Here is a 15,663-nt window from a genome sequence, read left to right as displayed (position 1 = left end):
AGACCGTCCCTTCTGCTCTCTAAGGGTTTTGTGGATGTGTATAAATAAACCACTCAAGCACCACTCTAGTGGTTTACAACAGCATCAGGAACCTTCAGGAACAATTCAGCCTTAAAGGCAGAGGGCAGAGAAGTTGTGTGCCTGTGCACACGTGTATTTAGAACATCGATCTACACATGCACGCCCCCCGACACACACACACACACAATGCATCTGCTATAAATATCACTAAAAATAATAATAATCAAGCTTAGAAATGTTTTGTAATCGCTTAAATCTCATTTATCTGTAAGCTTCCGTCCGCCCCAAACACCTCTAACAAGCTCAGACATTAGCCCTTCAGGGCAACTAAGCTCACGGTAAATTTCAAGCTTCAGTTACCTTTGCTAGAGAGGTCTCAAAAAATAGGGCTCAGATTCTTCCATTAGCAATGGGAGAAATGGATTATTTTCCATCTTGCTGCAGCTCCAACAGTGGAAGGGATTTGGCTCAAAAAAGAAAAATCATCTTTATGCCGAAGCCAAATCTGATCCGTGCCAGCCCCAGAGGTGAACATTTCAGAGTGATACAAGCATGTGAGCACTGAGGGGAGAGGGTAGGTGGGGGGTTTACAATGGAAATAGTTTTACAGCCTTACTGTAATGACGCTGACCACATCCCAACTCCTGTAATTATATGCAAGCCTGCTGCAACTGGCCTCAATATCTCTGTGCCCCTCAGGACCCCATCAGGAAAATGGGGATAGCACCACCTTTCCTCCCAGGGGCGTTGTGACATTTGTGAATCACTCAGACATGGTGCTGCTGCGTGTCACAGAAAAGCCCAGGAGGAAATTAACAATTCTGTATTCAGAGCAGAGTTTGGATGGTGTGCAACAAATGATGGGAGGCGGTGTAGCCTAGTGGACGGGACTGGGACTCAGGAGACTGGGTTCAATTCCTGGCTCTGCCACTACTTTGCTGGGTGACCTTGGGCAAGTTACCACCCTGCCCTGTGCCTCAGTTTCCCCATCTGAAAAATGGAGATAACAATTCTGACCTCCTTTGTAAAGCGCTCTGCAATCAGTGGGTGAAAAGCACTAGATAAGAGATACAGTGTTTATTACTGTTATTAAATAAGGCTTGAGGCCACACACTGAACGATTAGGTTAAAAATTAATACTGAAGAGCTGCTCATGCAGTGAGCACTATCTTGTACACTGAATGCAGCAGGGCCCCGTGGAAAACGAAGCATGCAACCACGTAATTAAAGACTGTTTCATAATGCATATACATAACGGGGCTGAATTAAGATTACACAGGAAACCTTAACTCTGGAATTTCCTAACTTTGGAACGCTTTTTTTTTTTTTTTTTGCAGTGCAATGTATATTTCAGAAACCTTAACCTCTCCTCACTGGTTGTGTGCTGCGAGTTTCAGGAGGCTACACTATATTCTTCATACAAACCACCAGACTGAATCCCTGCTTTAAGCAAGAAACTCAATGGAACCTTAAACGACTGAGTCATAACCAATTCCTTCTTATTTCAAAGCCTACCCAATGATTTGGTCCAAAACTCCTTCACAGCTTTGAAAATTTCAGCCATCATATACAAATGGACAAAGGATCTGTCTTCACTTCCTGTCCCAAACTGTCATGTGGGCTCACTATGATTAAAAACGGTTACAGCGATGGACAGCCAACATTTTAACAAAGGGCTCCCACAAAATGACGCCGCACCTGTCAGCAACCCTGCCTCTGAGCATGGTCATGCGCACATCAGAGGAATGAATTCATTGGTTTTCCCATTCAAACAAAATTACCTTCTCATAAAAAATAACCCGAACCACTTGGCAAACAAACTTAAGTGTATTTGCTGAAAATATTTAGATTCCGCTCCTTAAGCCCGTCAGTGTGTTGACAGTACTGTGGGGGAGAGGGGGGCGGGTCAGCGTGTGTAATTTGAAGAGTGTGCACATCTGTGTGTGTAGAGCTTTCAGGGGAGCCTTGGTGGGTGGAGATTTCCTCCCCCACGAATTTTTCAAAAACATCTGCAGTTTGGTGCTATTCCATTCTACCCAGGTGCTTGTCCCACCCTTCACCGTAGTTTCTGAGTGACTCCTGGTCAGGCTTCGAGCGACGTGACTGACATCTGTCACGTGTGTTCCATCTTCTCACTCATCCTCTCTCTCACTGTGTGGGGCAGTGCAGTGTTTTGGGCGGGTTGTTTGGGGCGTTTCCCCTCTCTCCTCAATCTGGTGCATTGCGAAGGCAGAACATCTCCTCCTCAAATGTAGCTATTCAGTGATTCTCTAACTCTTGTACTGGTGACCCCTTTCCCACAGCAAGCCTCTGAATGTGACCCCCCCTTATCAATTAAAAACACTTTTTTTATAGATTTAACACCATTATAAATGCTGTAGGCAAAGTGGGGTTTGGGGTAGAGGCTGACGGCTTGTGACCCCCCTCCATAATAACCTCACGACCCCCTAGGGGTGCCGACTCCAGTGTGAGAACCCTGCTATAGATGCTCCCCAGCAAGACGTCAGCTCTGGCCAGGAAGACTTAGGGTATGTCTACACTGCAAAAAAAAAAAAAAAAAAAGGTGGGGGGTTGACTCGGGTTAACTGACTCCAGTTAAACCAGCAGTGAAGACACAGCAAGGTGGGTTAGCTGGGTGATTCAGCCCCAGGCTCCTGTCTAGGCTTTAAGTTGAGCTGCTAAGTCACCCTTTCTTCACTGCTACTTTAATGCAAGAACACCCTTATTTTTGCAGTGCTGACACAGCCTTGGTTACATCCAGAAAGAGGCAGCTCCATCTCAGGGAGGGAAAACTCCCTGCACTGCCTTGGTGGCAGACTCCAAACGAGCAGCCCCCGGCAGTGATCCCTTCAGATCCCTTCCCTACCACACCGGAGCACTGGGAGGCTGAATTAGCCCATGTCTGTGCAATGCTCCGAGAGCAGTGGATGGAATGCACTGCACTTCCCTGTTTGCACGGCCTCTGTCCTGTGCCCTTCTCCCTGTTACCTTTGGGCAGTTTGCAGATCCAGTCCAGCTGTGAGTCACACTGCATGGGCATCCACTGCAAGGATGCCAGGTCCAGCACTGCACAGTTACGGATGTCGTCATCATCGTGGTTGCTGCGGTCAAAGTTGTGGTAGAAAAACTGGGAGCCAGGAAAGATGGGCAGAGTTAGAGCCTGCAAACCCGCGGGAACTGGAGTCACCACACTGGGCTGGACAATTAGCCCTTATCATCCGGTCTCCTGGTGCAACGGTTCTGAGTGTTGATCCATCTATAGCACTATGGCATTCTGACTCAGAGTACAGCCTGATGCTTCAGATGTAAGCAAACCCCTCCCATAATGTACCCAGCCAGCTGTGCAGTGCTGTACCCCCACTGTGCCCAGCTAATCCCAGCAGCAGCACAAGAACTGTTTGCCCCATTTCAGCCTCATTCCCTCTGCCCTACACCTTGGGAAGTCATTTGCATCTGTGCAAAAGTGTGTGTGAAAAGTTCCCGGTCAGGACAGTTGTCCTTTCCATCCATTTTGCACACACGGTGCAGGGCACAGAGGAATGGGATCTCAAGCGCTAATATGGGTCAAAAAATTATCCAGCCCTTTTTCTAAGATGTGGCCACAGTAGCTGTCCTATGGCGGAATCAGTCAGCTGGGAGCAGGGACTCCTGTGTGTTTATCTCTTTCAAAGCCCAATGCTCCAGTCACTGTGCTGTAGAAGGCTCAGACATGAAGGATTAGGCCAGTGGTTTTTAACCTGGGATCCACAGATTATGCCAAAGATTTCCAAAGGGGTCCGCACCTCCATTCAACATTTTTTAGGGGTCCACAAAAGATTGAAAACCACTGGATTAGGTAAAAAGAAAGTCAAACCACTATGGTCTCTCCATGATGCCTTTCAGACATTGCACCAGTCCACCTCTGATGGCTATCCAGCCAGCCAGTCAGTCAGGAGGAAGGGAAGAGTCCCAGGGACTTTGCCAAAGAGACAACGGGACAACCCTGAAGCCTTACCAGTATTATCCTCTCTCAATAAAACAGCTTTCAGTGCCCAGGGGGATGTCTGAGTGATCATCCCAAGGAGACATGGACGAGGTGCTGGCCACTTGTGGTTAGTAAAAAGCTCACAGCTCATTTTGCAAGTCGGAGGATCAGATCCTCAGCAGGTGCAAATCGGCAAACCTCATTAACGTCAATAGAGTAACACCTGCTTGCACCAGTTCTGGATCCGTTATATGGTGCCCTGACCAAATTCCAAATGAGTAATTGTCACCTTCTGCCTCCCTAAAATTCCCCCTGCAGACACCGCTTCCTGTCCTGAACTACTGCACAGCACTGCTGAACAGCTACTGCTGTCCACCCCAAAGGTGGCTGCATTCAGCAACAGGTCAGGCGGCTCCTCTCTATCTATCTATGTCAATAGTTTGCAGCCAGTGTGCACAGCACTTTGAGGTCTCTGGATGCCAGTTTGCCACCCCTGCAGAGCACGTGGCAGCCCTGCTTGCCTCTCAGCTCATGGCATGGCCAGCACCTGTTCCTGTGCAAAGCACATCTGCACTCACCCCGAGGCCATCGCTCCATCTCCAGCTCCTCTCTGCTCCAGGATCCCGCCGGTTCAAGCCGATCCAGAACCAGTGCTGCTCATGGATCTCCGGTTCCGATTCGCTGGAAGAAACCACACGGAGCTGGTGAACTGGGGGAAGGGGAAACCCACGTGCTATGGAGCTGGACGGGGGAGCTATTAGGAAGAACACCCAGGGCCAGTTCTAATGCCCCCTGGATGCACAGCAGCGAGAATGGGCAAAACGCAGGGGGTACATCCCACAATGCATCTGCGAACATGATTTTATCCCCTTCTCCAGGAATACCAATGAGAAAATCACCCGCACTTCAGGCACTCATGTGGGCATGCTTTGCCTACAGCGTACACCCTGCCTATGCACCAGCACTGGCAAAACATGCATGTATGCACACATGCACAGCTACACAGACACAGGACATAAAAAATGCCACACAGGACCAGACCAGTGGCCCAGCTAGTCCAAGTACCCTGTCCGAGATGCTTCAGTGGAAGTCACAGGAATCTCCTAGTAGAGAATTATGGAATAACCTGCTCATGGGGAGCGGGGGAGGTCCTCGGGTAGTTATTTAGAGATGCAGTTTCTGATTGGCTTACGCCCTGTAGCAGAAAGCTTTACACTCCTTGGTTTCAATCTTTACTGTGTACCTCTGGGTGTTCTCATTATCCATATAAATGCATGGAGTCCTGCTAAGGTCTTGGCCTCAGAGAGGTATTGTGGCAATGAGTTCCACAAGCCAATCATTCCTTATGTAAAAAAAGCGTTTCCCCATTTTACAGTTTGCTCCCTATGATTTCACGGAGCAGCTCCTTGTTCTGACAAGGAAGGGTAAATAGCTACATGTTTCTCACCTATCTACTTGACAATTTCTATTATTACAGGGATATCCATCATCATGGGCTCTGGGCAACTTCTCGAGCCTATTCAGTATTTCATACATCTGTGTCACGTCCTGGTTGCCTCCCCAAAGTAAACCGTTCCTGTCTTTTCCATCTCTTGTACTATGTACATACATTTACACACACTGTATGTACCTGCTCACACTCAGGTAAGCGTACACGCTTTTCCTACAAAACCGCATGTATACACGGACAATCATGCATGTGAGCACACAGACACATACACATGCATCTATGCTTACAAATACATGCATACTCTTGTACACACAGCCACATGGCTGCAAGAGCGTACGTGCACATGCTCCCTTTACAACTGACTCCTCACCCAAAGATCTTGTTCAGGGTGTTGGCCACGAAATGCTCCTCCTCGTAGCTGCCCAGGCTGAGCAGCTGCGCCCCCAGCTCACGGCAGAACAGCTGGGCCAGAATCCAGGTCTTCTTGTCCTGCAGCTTGTCGTAGTTAAACACCTGGCGCGGGGAAGAGGGGCAGACTCACTGCTCTGCTCCATGCCCAGAGCACACCCACAGTTCCCTTCTGCAGCTTCCAAGCCGCCGCCCCTCTCGCCAGGGGCATTTTAAGCATGAGGAGATGCTGAGTCCACTCCAGCCTGACCTCTGGTGCACCTGGCTGGGCGGCCGAGGCCTGTCCAGTCACAGTGGATTCTCAGCGGCACAGACCACCCTCTGCAAACCAGGCACCTGCCACTGCACCTCACCCCATGGCCAAGTTTCCCAAAGGTGGGAAAGATCCATGGGCAGTTGGGGCCAGCTCCCCCGGGGGGTCTCCACACTGTGTTTTAAAGAGCCTCAGATGCCTGCAGGTGCCATTCACAGCCCGGTGACACACAGAGCCTGTCCCGCAGCACCAGCTGGCCTGTGTAACATGTACCAAGAGCAGCAGAATTTAGCAATGAGTGCAGTGAGCAAGGGACAGGGGTGGAGGCTCTCCAGAGCTCGCAGGACCTCATCTGCCATCCCATATACTTATAGTTAGGAAAGCCTCTCGGCCAGCAGCTCTGCCTCCCAGCCCGCCACATCCAGTCCTGGGGATAACGAACTGGCTTGGACAGGCAACCTGCTTTCCATCCTCCACAATGACAGCAGCAGAGAGAGAGAGAGACCCAGAGTGGTGTAATTACCCCCTGCCTCCGGCCCCTCACTGCTATGCAGCTTCCCACAAGCTGAGGCCAAGGCCCAAGGAGCCTTCTCCACCACTCCCTGCCCAGGAGCCAGCTACACGGCTGGTGCTTGGGCTCTGGACGCCCATGGACTGGGGGAGTCCAGCACCTCCGGCAGCACTGGCTCCCTGAGGTGTTTGGGGAGAGCAGCCCATAACTCTGTCCCACCCTCTCGCCAGCCCAAAGGGCTGGATGGGTGCGGGGGGGGGGCTCATCTTGGAACTGGGCCAAGCAGCAGGAGATACATTGTCTGCCTCATCCATGCAAGCCTCCAGGAGCTTCTGCCAGGCCTCCACACCCCACCTCCAGGGCAGGGCTGTGGCTTAACGGCATCCTGCCTGGGGAGGGCATGTGTGTGACAGACTCAGACTGGCCAGAGTGCTTCCCTGGGTGCACACTCACTCCCTTCCCTCGCTCTTTACAACCACTTTTCACCTGCCTCGCAAGGGCACCAGTGAGCGCTCTGCAGGTTGCCTGGTTACCCTGCAGTGGCCTCTGTGTCCATGGCTGGCACAGGGTTGCCAGGTGTCCAGTTTTTGACTGAAACGTCCAGTCGCAAGGGGGACCTGGCAATGTCTGGTCAGATGTACTGACCGGACACCAAAAGTCCCGTTACCACGGGCGTGGGGGAGGATGAGGGAAGGTGGAGAGGATCTAGCTACGAGGAAGGGGGAGAGGAGAGAGGAGCAAACAGGGGGTGGGGCCTTGGGGGAAGAGGGAGAACAGGGGCAGGGACTCAGAGGGGGAAGAGACAGACCCGGGGGCAGGGAGGGTGTTCTGGTTGGACCCGGGTCTCACAGCTGTGCTATTGTGTCCACACCGCACTACACAGAGTTTCTGACTCAGAGCTGCAGCCTGAGCTGCATCCACACTGCAAAATGATGGGGCTTTCATCTGAGCCTCAGAGGGGCTTGGACTCAAACCCGAACCAGGACCTGGATTTAGTGTGCAGGGTGGACAAACCCAGAGAACCCTGCTGTCTTCCTTGGGACACGCTTGCTTCTTACCTTATAGCAGTGTCGGAGCTTGGGGTCCGAGCTCCATCCCTGGGGGCATGAGCCAGTGAGGCTGGGCGTCGGGTATGGGGCTGGTAACTCGGGGTTCACTGGGGTGCCCAGGTTCTGCCTGCAGATGTATTTGGCCTTGAACGTGCTGCAGTTCTTCACTTCCCATAGCCCCATGGAGCTCCCCGTGGCCAGGGCGACGCAGCCACCCTTGTTGTAACCTGGAACGCTCATGGAAAGGGGGCAGAGAGGGGGACAAGGTTTGAGCCTAGATAGCTGACAGTGGAACCCAGCCACCTACCCTGGCGTAACAGGCCCCTGCCTAGGGACATCGTTGCTGACCCATCCCCCTACCACCAGGTGGGCACCAAGCAGACAGCATGAATACAGACCCCACTGCTGCCCTGGGGCATCCAGGGGACCAGGAGCAGGGGAGGCAGGGCTGGCAGTGCCACCCTCGGGGGGGTGGAATGGGTGGGGAATGGAGAAGTTATGCTACGGGGATGGGGGGCGACGGGGCTAAAACAGCACAGGGACAAGTGGGACCGATCCCCTCCCCATCAGGGCCCCAGGGCCCATAGGAAGGAGAAATGGATGAGAGCCACCAGGTGCACCCCCTACAGGATGCGCCCCAGTGTCCCCTGCTGACTGGTTCCCGTGCTGGGGCTGCTGTGGGAGATCGACCCACAGCCCAAGAGATTGGACGGTGGTGGTGTTTTCTTTTGTCTGGTTCCCTTCCACGGTTCTTCGTTATCCCCCCTTGTGCTTCTCCAGATGGTTCCCCTCCCTGCTTGGGGTCTACTCCTTCACACCCAGGAAGATAGGGAGGTAGAGAGAGCTGCTGTCATTAGCTGGCTACTGCTCCTTCTGCCATCGGCATCTGGCCCTGAGCTCCTTGCCACAGCTCTGTTTTCCTGGAGAATGCTCAGGGAACAGAAGCTACCATGCGTCTCGCTGTGGAGAACGATGGGAAATTGGGGAAGGGAGCAAACACCCCCCCCAGCTGGCTTCTTTGCCATTACCGGGCTGGTCGCGGTTCCAGTGGGTGTACATGACTTCATCGCCGCTCAGCCAGCGGAAAGCACCCGTCCCGTTGATGTCCTGCAGCGCCGTCCAGAAATACTCACTGTCCCAGCCATAGATGAGGCTGCTGACGTACGCCTGCTCAAACCTGACACGGGAGAGCAGTGGGATGCCCTGCGGTTAATCTTCCTCCTCTGTGGCTCTGGCCCCGAGACATGAGTCTGTTCCTGCCCCCAGCCCTAGTGCTTTGACTCAAGCTGTAGAAACTCAGGCTTTTAGCTCTGGAGATCCCCAGTTCAATCCCCAGTGGCTGTCACACAAGGAGTACAGTCTCAGACACTTCCTGCTGTGTGACCCGCTAATTAACTCTGCCTCCTGTTACTCCTTGGCGGAATTCTGCACCTAAAAATTCTGCGCTCAATATTTTAAAATTCTGCAAAATTCTTCATATTTTATTTGTCAAAATAATACCCTATAATCACACCAGTTTCAATTATTTTTGGTCATTTCTTTCAAAATACCTGTCAGCAAGTATGTCTGTAACAATACAGACAACAAAAAAGATTCAGGAAATGTTTTTTAACAAATAGATTCCTTACTAGGCATATTAATACAGAACTCTCAGTAATAATTCATTTAAACTACAATACAGAACAGTATGTCCCAGACTCAGAAGCAGTGCAAAGGCTTGGGGGAGTCAGGGTAATGGAGGAGCTGAGGGAGAGGGAAGTAAATTGCTGGGAAGGAGGCTGGGTGTGAACTTGGAAGGTTGTTGGGTATGGGTGGGAAAAGTATAAAACAGGTTTTTTTGGGGGGTGGGAAGGGATTGTTAGGGTGCTTCCCCCATGCAGACCCTGGCTGACCCCTAGCCTCTCCCATTCAGTCAGGCACATCTGCCCCTGTCCCCATGTGTCTCTGTGCGCTCACCCAGCCATTCCCCTGTCCCTATGTCTCCCTGTCCCCCTTCCCCATCCCCATGTGTCTCTGTGCCTCCACTCAGCCACTCCCATGTGTCTCTGTACCTCCTGTGCCCTGTGCTTCCATTCCCATTCAGCCCCTGCCCCAGTCTGTCCTCCTCCACTAGCCCTTATGAGCCCATCTGACCCCCCCACTCCCACAGCACGCCATGCTGTCTGTCCCCCATAGCCCCTGTCTCCTGACCTGGCCTGAGAAGGTCTGAGAAGAAGGCAGCTCTCCCTCTTCCCTTGCTGGCTGCAAGCTGCAGCTTTGCTCTATATTGCCACAGCACTCTCTGCTGGCCAAAAGGCAGAACTACAGAAGTTATTTTCTGCTGTGAGCTGCTGCGCTCGTGCCACAGCGCCCTCTCGTGGGCAAAAGGTGGAACTGCATCAACATGTCTGCAGAAGCTTTTTTTGTTCAAAAAATTAATTATGCACACAAGCAGTAGCACAGAATTCCCGTAGGAGTATCCTGTGGGAAGTACCATTATCCCCATTACATAGATGGGGGAAAATGGGACATGACTTGCTTCAAGGCTGCAGAGCCAGCCACTCAGTGGCAGAGCTGGAAATAGAAACCAGGGGTCCTCCCTCCCCTTCCCTTCTTCAGACCACAGGCCACCTCTGTTAATGCAGTATTCAGCACCGAGACGGCGGGGATGGGACTCCAGTGACCTCAGCTAGGGTTATGGGCATGTCCCGGAGGGAATGGAAGCTGAACACCCATGACAGCAGAGCTAATCCCCAGAGCACACCCACCTGTTGGTGATGGTGACAAGGGTGGCCCCATAGTCAATGCACATCTTCCGTGCATCACTGTAGGTCACACGGTCTTCTCCTAGCCAATAGCAGGAGGGGCTGTGCCATTTCCAGCCCTGGGGCAAGAGAAGACAATGATGGTAAGACATCTTGCAGACTTTAGTACCATCTGAGCAGATGTGCTTTCCAAGTGCCCTTTACCCACAATGCATAACTGTCCAGTGGAACTCGCTGCTACAAGATGTTACTGAGGGCAGGAGCCTAGCAGGATTCAGAAAAGGGATCAAACATGTGCATGAATAAGAAGAACCTCTGCAGTTCCACTAGTTAGGATAAAACAATCTGCTGGGGATATAAACCCTCCTGCTTCAGGCCATAAGAAACCACTGATGGCCTGGGGTCAGAAAGAGCTTCTGCCACAGACATGTTATTGAACAAGAGTCCACTAGGGGGTTCCTTGCATCCTCCTCTGAAAGCAGCTGATGCTGGCCACAGTTAGAGACAGGAGACTGGCCTAAGATAGACCTTGGGTTTCAGCCAGCCTGGCAATCGCTATGCAAACTAGAATTATTTAGGACAACAGTGTTGTGTCTCATCCAAAACACAGTGGCAAAGAGCCCCCTGCAACTCCTGGGGTACTAGGCTCAGCACGGCTTCAGAGGGAAAAGCGCCATGACCTGACTCACCACCACCACTTCCTGAAACACCCTGTTTTTTCTTGGGAGGTCTCCCATCCACAGGCTAACCCGGCTTGACCCTGTTTATCTGGTGAGGTCTAACAAGATTGCAGCCCGAGAGGACAGGGCTGCAGAAAAAAACATTGAGGCAGCTTCAAAGTAACAGAAAAATTTGTGTTGCTAACATCCCAGTCCCGATGGGAGGTACAGGGAGGGGAATACAATCCCCTCCTTATGTGGGAAAGCCAAGCAAATAGCAAGTCCCACCGCAGTCCGCTTTAATAGCCCTGGTTTGCTGATGCTGGAGCCTCTCTGGAGTTGGGGACACAATAGGGTCTATTCTCTGCCAGGCAGGAGGGACTGTGCAGAGAGCTCCAGAAATGCTTGGCAAAGGCAGCAGCAGCCCCGGCTGCATGGGGTGGGAGGAAGGGGGCTTGATCACTGCAGAGAAGAGTGAAAGGAAACACTCAGAACAAAGGAAAGAGCCGGGAGGGGATTTTCCTTGCCCAGCCTGAGGCCAGGGCGGGGGAGAAGGAAGGAGGGGCTCAGCTGGAGAAATTGGCCTTGCTCAGGCCTGGGCCACATTGCCACTTTCCCGCACCCTAGGGAAGCTGACAAATCATGTGTGGTGTGAGCAAAACAGGCTGAGCAGCTTATCCACGCTGTGGGGCCCACATCCCCCTCCCTATCGCCCCCCTAAGTCCCAGCACTCCCAGCCAGTGAGCAAAAGACCATCGTCTCCGCCTTTGTGAGCTGCGCACACTGCCACAACCCACCTCCCACCAACTCCAGCACCAGCAGCTGGCCCCACGGCTACAGCTAAAGTAGCAGGTCCCGTATGGGGGAGCAAAGAGCCATCTCTATAGCCACAGGGCCCGGCCACGGCGGGATACAGAGTCTCACACTAGCTTTGTGTATTACAAAAGTGCTAGGCAAACCCAGCTAATCAATCCTCACAACCAGAAGCGCAGCAATGTCCAATATGCCAAGGAGTGATGTCAACAGGCTAGAGAGCATGTCCCCTTATCCCTACCTATCCCCACAACCTCCATGCAAGGTAGGGAAGAATTATCATCCACATTTTGCAAATGGGGAAACTGAGGCAAAGACCAAGAGGGATGGCCCTTCCTAAGGCTCACCGAGCACATTAGTGTCAGGTCCAGCATGTGAACTCCCAAGTTCCTGGCTCTGATTGCTTTACTCAGAGCGCTCGCCTGAAAGCGCTTGGAAACCTTTGCGTCAAGTACCACCTGTTCTGAGCATTCTCCCGCTGGAATGCAGCATGTGACAGGGGCAATGGCCTCATGCTAACCCCACCTCTCTTTTCTTGGTGGACTTTTAGCCACAGCCTGAGGCAGAGGCAAAACCTGGGGCAAAAAGTCCCCCCTGGCAACCAGATAGTTATCCAGCCACATATGCAGAGGATTCTATTTCCACAGTGCCAGTGGCGTGCCAGGTGCCTTCCCACAAGGTATGCAGAGGGCACAGGCACCAAACTTTATTTTTCCCGGTGGGTGCTCCACCCTGCTCCTCCCCAAGGCCCCACCCCCACTTCAATCCTTCCCCGAGGCCTTGCCTCTTCTCCGCCCCCCACCAAACCGCCCACCGCTCGCTGCTCTGCCCTGAGCACCACCCGCCAGCCAGCTGATTGGCGTCCCCGCTGAACAGCTGTGGCTGGTGGGTGCTGAGCACCCCCTATTTTTTTTTCTGTGGGTGCCTGAGCCCCGGAGCACCCATGGAGTCGGCACCTATGGCAGAGCAGATCCTGCCCCAGACAGCCAACAGACCGAAGAGACAACATGCAAAGGAGGACCAGGTGAGGGACAGCCTCAGAAGGCAGCAGCACAAGCTACAGAATGAAGCCCTGATTGCCAAGAAACATCATGATTATTTCTCGAGGACCCTAGAGCATGCTCGGGGTCCCTGGCAGGCAAACAGGAAGAGTGTGATCCCTGCCCAACAGCCCACAATTAAGAGAGAAGACAGAAAGAGGGAAGAGCAGCAATGGGGGAGGGAGGAGGGGGCTGGGAGCGCCAGAGTTACACAGAGAGGGGGGTTGGTGCCTCCTCGTGCATGGCTTCTGATCAGACAACACCGGTGTTGATTATTATTGGTTTACTCCAATTCAGTTGATTTTGTTTGTAAGGAGCAGAGCTGCAGTGAAGATAGTTCCTTTCAGCCAAGGACCTCCTGGCAAAGGTGGGTCGGGATCGTCAGCCTAAGCTCACCAGTGGGGTAACTGAAGCACAGGGGAGGCAGGAGTACAAACAGAACCCAGGAATCCTGGCTCCCAACCCTCACCAAGGAGCACTGCTCGCTAGGGACTCCTGCACCCACCTCTCACTTCCAGCGTGCAGAGTGTGAGACTGAGCCCTATTGTCCCCTCACTTCAATTTGATACCAATGTATCTCCATTAGCGGTCGTGGAGTGACCACTGATTTACCCTGGTGTAAGCAATAGGAGACTCCGGCTCTGAGACCAGGAATTGAACTCACATTTCCCCAGTGGGTTCCAACCCCAGGCTGGCCTACAGTTGTGGGTTACAAACTATTACAGCCTTACAGATCCACCTACATGGAAATCAGCAAGACAGAAGTGGGAGATGGGGGCAGTTCCCTGCCCCTCCCCAACGTCAAGAGAAATAGCATTTAAACGAAGGCTGGGGGAAGGGAGAATGGTACCCTCTGGAGTGGCAGACACCCTCAGGCGTCCCACAACGTGGGTCACCCTCAGAACCTTCCCCCTAGCCCTGGGGACATTCCAGGGGAATTGCAAGCTGCATTCCTCCAACACTGGCTCTCAAAGGGCTCTGGGACACAGCGGGTTAATACACCAGCCTCTCTCACCCATGAAGACCTGGGTTCAATTATTGCTGAGAAGAAGCTTGGCTGCCCCAGTCCAATCCCTCGTCCACATCTGTCTGCATTACAAAACCACCGCACAGTTTGGCATGGAGAGCAGGCTCTTCTCAGAAGAGGCCCCAGCCGGGAACAATGAAAATTCTTCACAGCAGCATTCAGAGGAGACCTAGGACTGGGGGCTAAGCCAGGGGTGCTGCAGCTCAGGAGCGATGGGTGCTGGAGGAGCCCAGCACTGGCATGGCAGGGTGGGCTGCAGGTGAGGGAAAAGTTGTGTTTAGTCACCAGGAGCTGGCAACACCACCTGCCTGCAGCCCAGATGCTCTGAGCTCCCCCCTGATGATCCTGCCCTGCACTACTGTGCACCCTTCTCGGCTGGACGATCAACTGTGATCCTTCGGCCCCCACACCCTGTCCCACTCCTCTTGGTCACCCCCTCCAGCACCACTCTCCATCCACTAGTGCTTCCGGTCCCCCCCTTTCCATGTGCTTGCATCCTCCCTCCCAGAACCCACGTCCCAAGTCCCCTTCTCACCTGCTCCATCCCCCTTCTAACCCAGCCCAATACCTCTCTCTGCTGCCCACCACCCAGCTCACATGGTACCCAAGTGCCTGACTTGCTTGTGGATTTTACACCAATCAATTAGCTGATGGTGGTAGGGGTGGGGGTGAGTATGGATGATGGGGAGGGGGAAAGGAAAAACAAAAGCAGCTCGTTGGCCAACCTGGCAGTGCGGCCTGGGAGAAACATGTCCAAAAGCTTGAGCAGATGGTGTTTCCACTTGCCAAAAACACCACCATGTTTTCTTTATAGGACAAAGCAGTGCGGCTGCTGGCTCCTCCGCAGAAGTCAATGGGCTGGGTACAGGATCCTACAGACCAACCCCAAGGAGCTAGGGCAGGGCAGGCTGGGTCTGGTTTAGAAGGAATTTGGGAGAAGGAAGGAGGGTTCTGGGGTGGGCATATTGGGCTGAGAGGCAGATGCCTGGGTCCCACCATCAGCCCTGTCACCCAGTGAGCAAGCCAGTGCTTTCTGCCTCTGTGACGCAGGGACAGAGATACAGGGTCCTGCTCACAATGCATGACTGCCAGGGAAGTGCACTCCTGGGGCAAGCCATGCAGAAGGGCATCGGGTGGGGGGGTTGGGAGGGGGAGCCATCAGGGCAGAAGCATGGGAGATACTGAGGGGAGGGGGAGACTGTAAGGACAGCACGGGGGGGGGGCTGCGAGGACAGATGCATGGGGGGTACTAGGGAACCCTGAGTGAGTGGATGAAGTCTGCAGTGTCCTCAATGCCACTGAGGCAAATCCCCCTCAACACCACACTGATGGCAAGACAGCCTCTGAGACACCTCGATGGAAATCCCAGAGCCCTTGTTCTCCCTCCCCCCTTCCTTCCACGTCCCTGCTCCCTGCCACCATAGGTGTCGTTTGACTTCTGTATTTGGGAGGGTGGCTCCAGTCAGGTCAACGCATGGGTGGGGGTGGACAAATTCCGTGCCTGCCCACAGGGGTGCCATTTCAGATGGAGGGTGCGGGGGAGTGCAATCTTAATCATGGTTCCAGGGGCTATGTGGCAACTGAAAAATCTAGTGGTTTTGCAGGTAATAATTTAGAAATATCCAACAGGAGCATTGTATCTAATTCCTATTTTAAGAAAAAAAAATAAATATTAGACCCCATTCAGCTCTAATACTAACACGGTCTGACATCTTGTGGCAAGT

At 52.9% G+C, this 15,663-nt stretch overlaps 1 protein-coding gene across 1 annotated transcript in view; it reads right to left on the bottom strand.

The window, feature by feature from the left end:
- The window catches only part of MRC2 (mannose receptor C-type 2), a 91,660-nt gene that overhangs the window by 18,172 nt on the left and 57,825 nt on the right, over window positions 1-15,663 (bottom strand). The window contains exons 10-15 of the mRNA XM_073326006.2: window positions 10,404-10,519; window positions 8,685-8,833; window positions 7,666-7,883; window positions 5,806-5,948; window positions 4,564-4,666; window positions 3,010-3,148 (exon numbers count right to left, since the gene is read on the bottom strand). Coding sequence (XP_073182107.2) covers window positions 3,010-3,148; window positions 4,564-4,666; window positions 5,806-5,948; window positions 7,666-7,883; window positions 8,685-8,833; window positions 10,404-10,519 — 868 coding nt within the window. The remainder of the gene's footprint in view (window positions 1-3,009; window positions 3,149-4,563; window positions 4,667-5,805; window positions 5,949-7,665; window positions 7,884-8,684; window positions 8,834-10,403; window positions 10,520-15,663) is intronic.

This window comes from Lepidochelys kempii, chromosome 27 (assembly GCF_965140285.1).
Source record: "Lepidochelys kempii isolate rLepKem1 chromosome 27, rLepKem1.hap1, whole genome shotgun sequence".
Classification (NCBI taxonomy): Eukaryota; Metazoa; Chordata; order Testudines; family Cheloniidae; genus Lepidochelys; species Lepidochelys kempii.
Note: the sequence above shows the minus strand (reverse complement) of the source record. Positions and strands in the feature narration are given on the sequence as shown.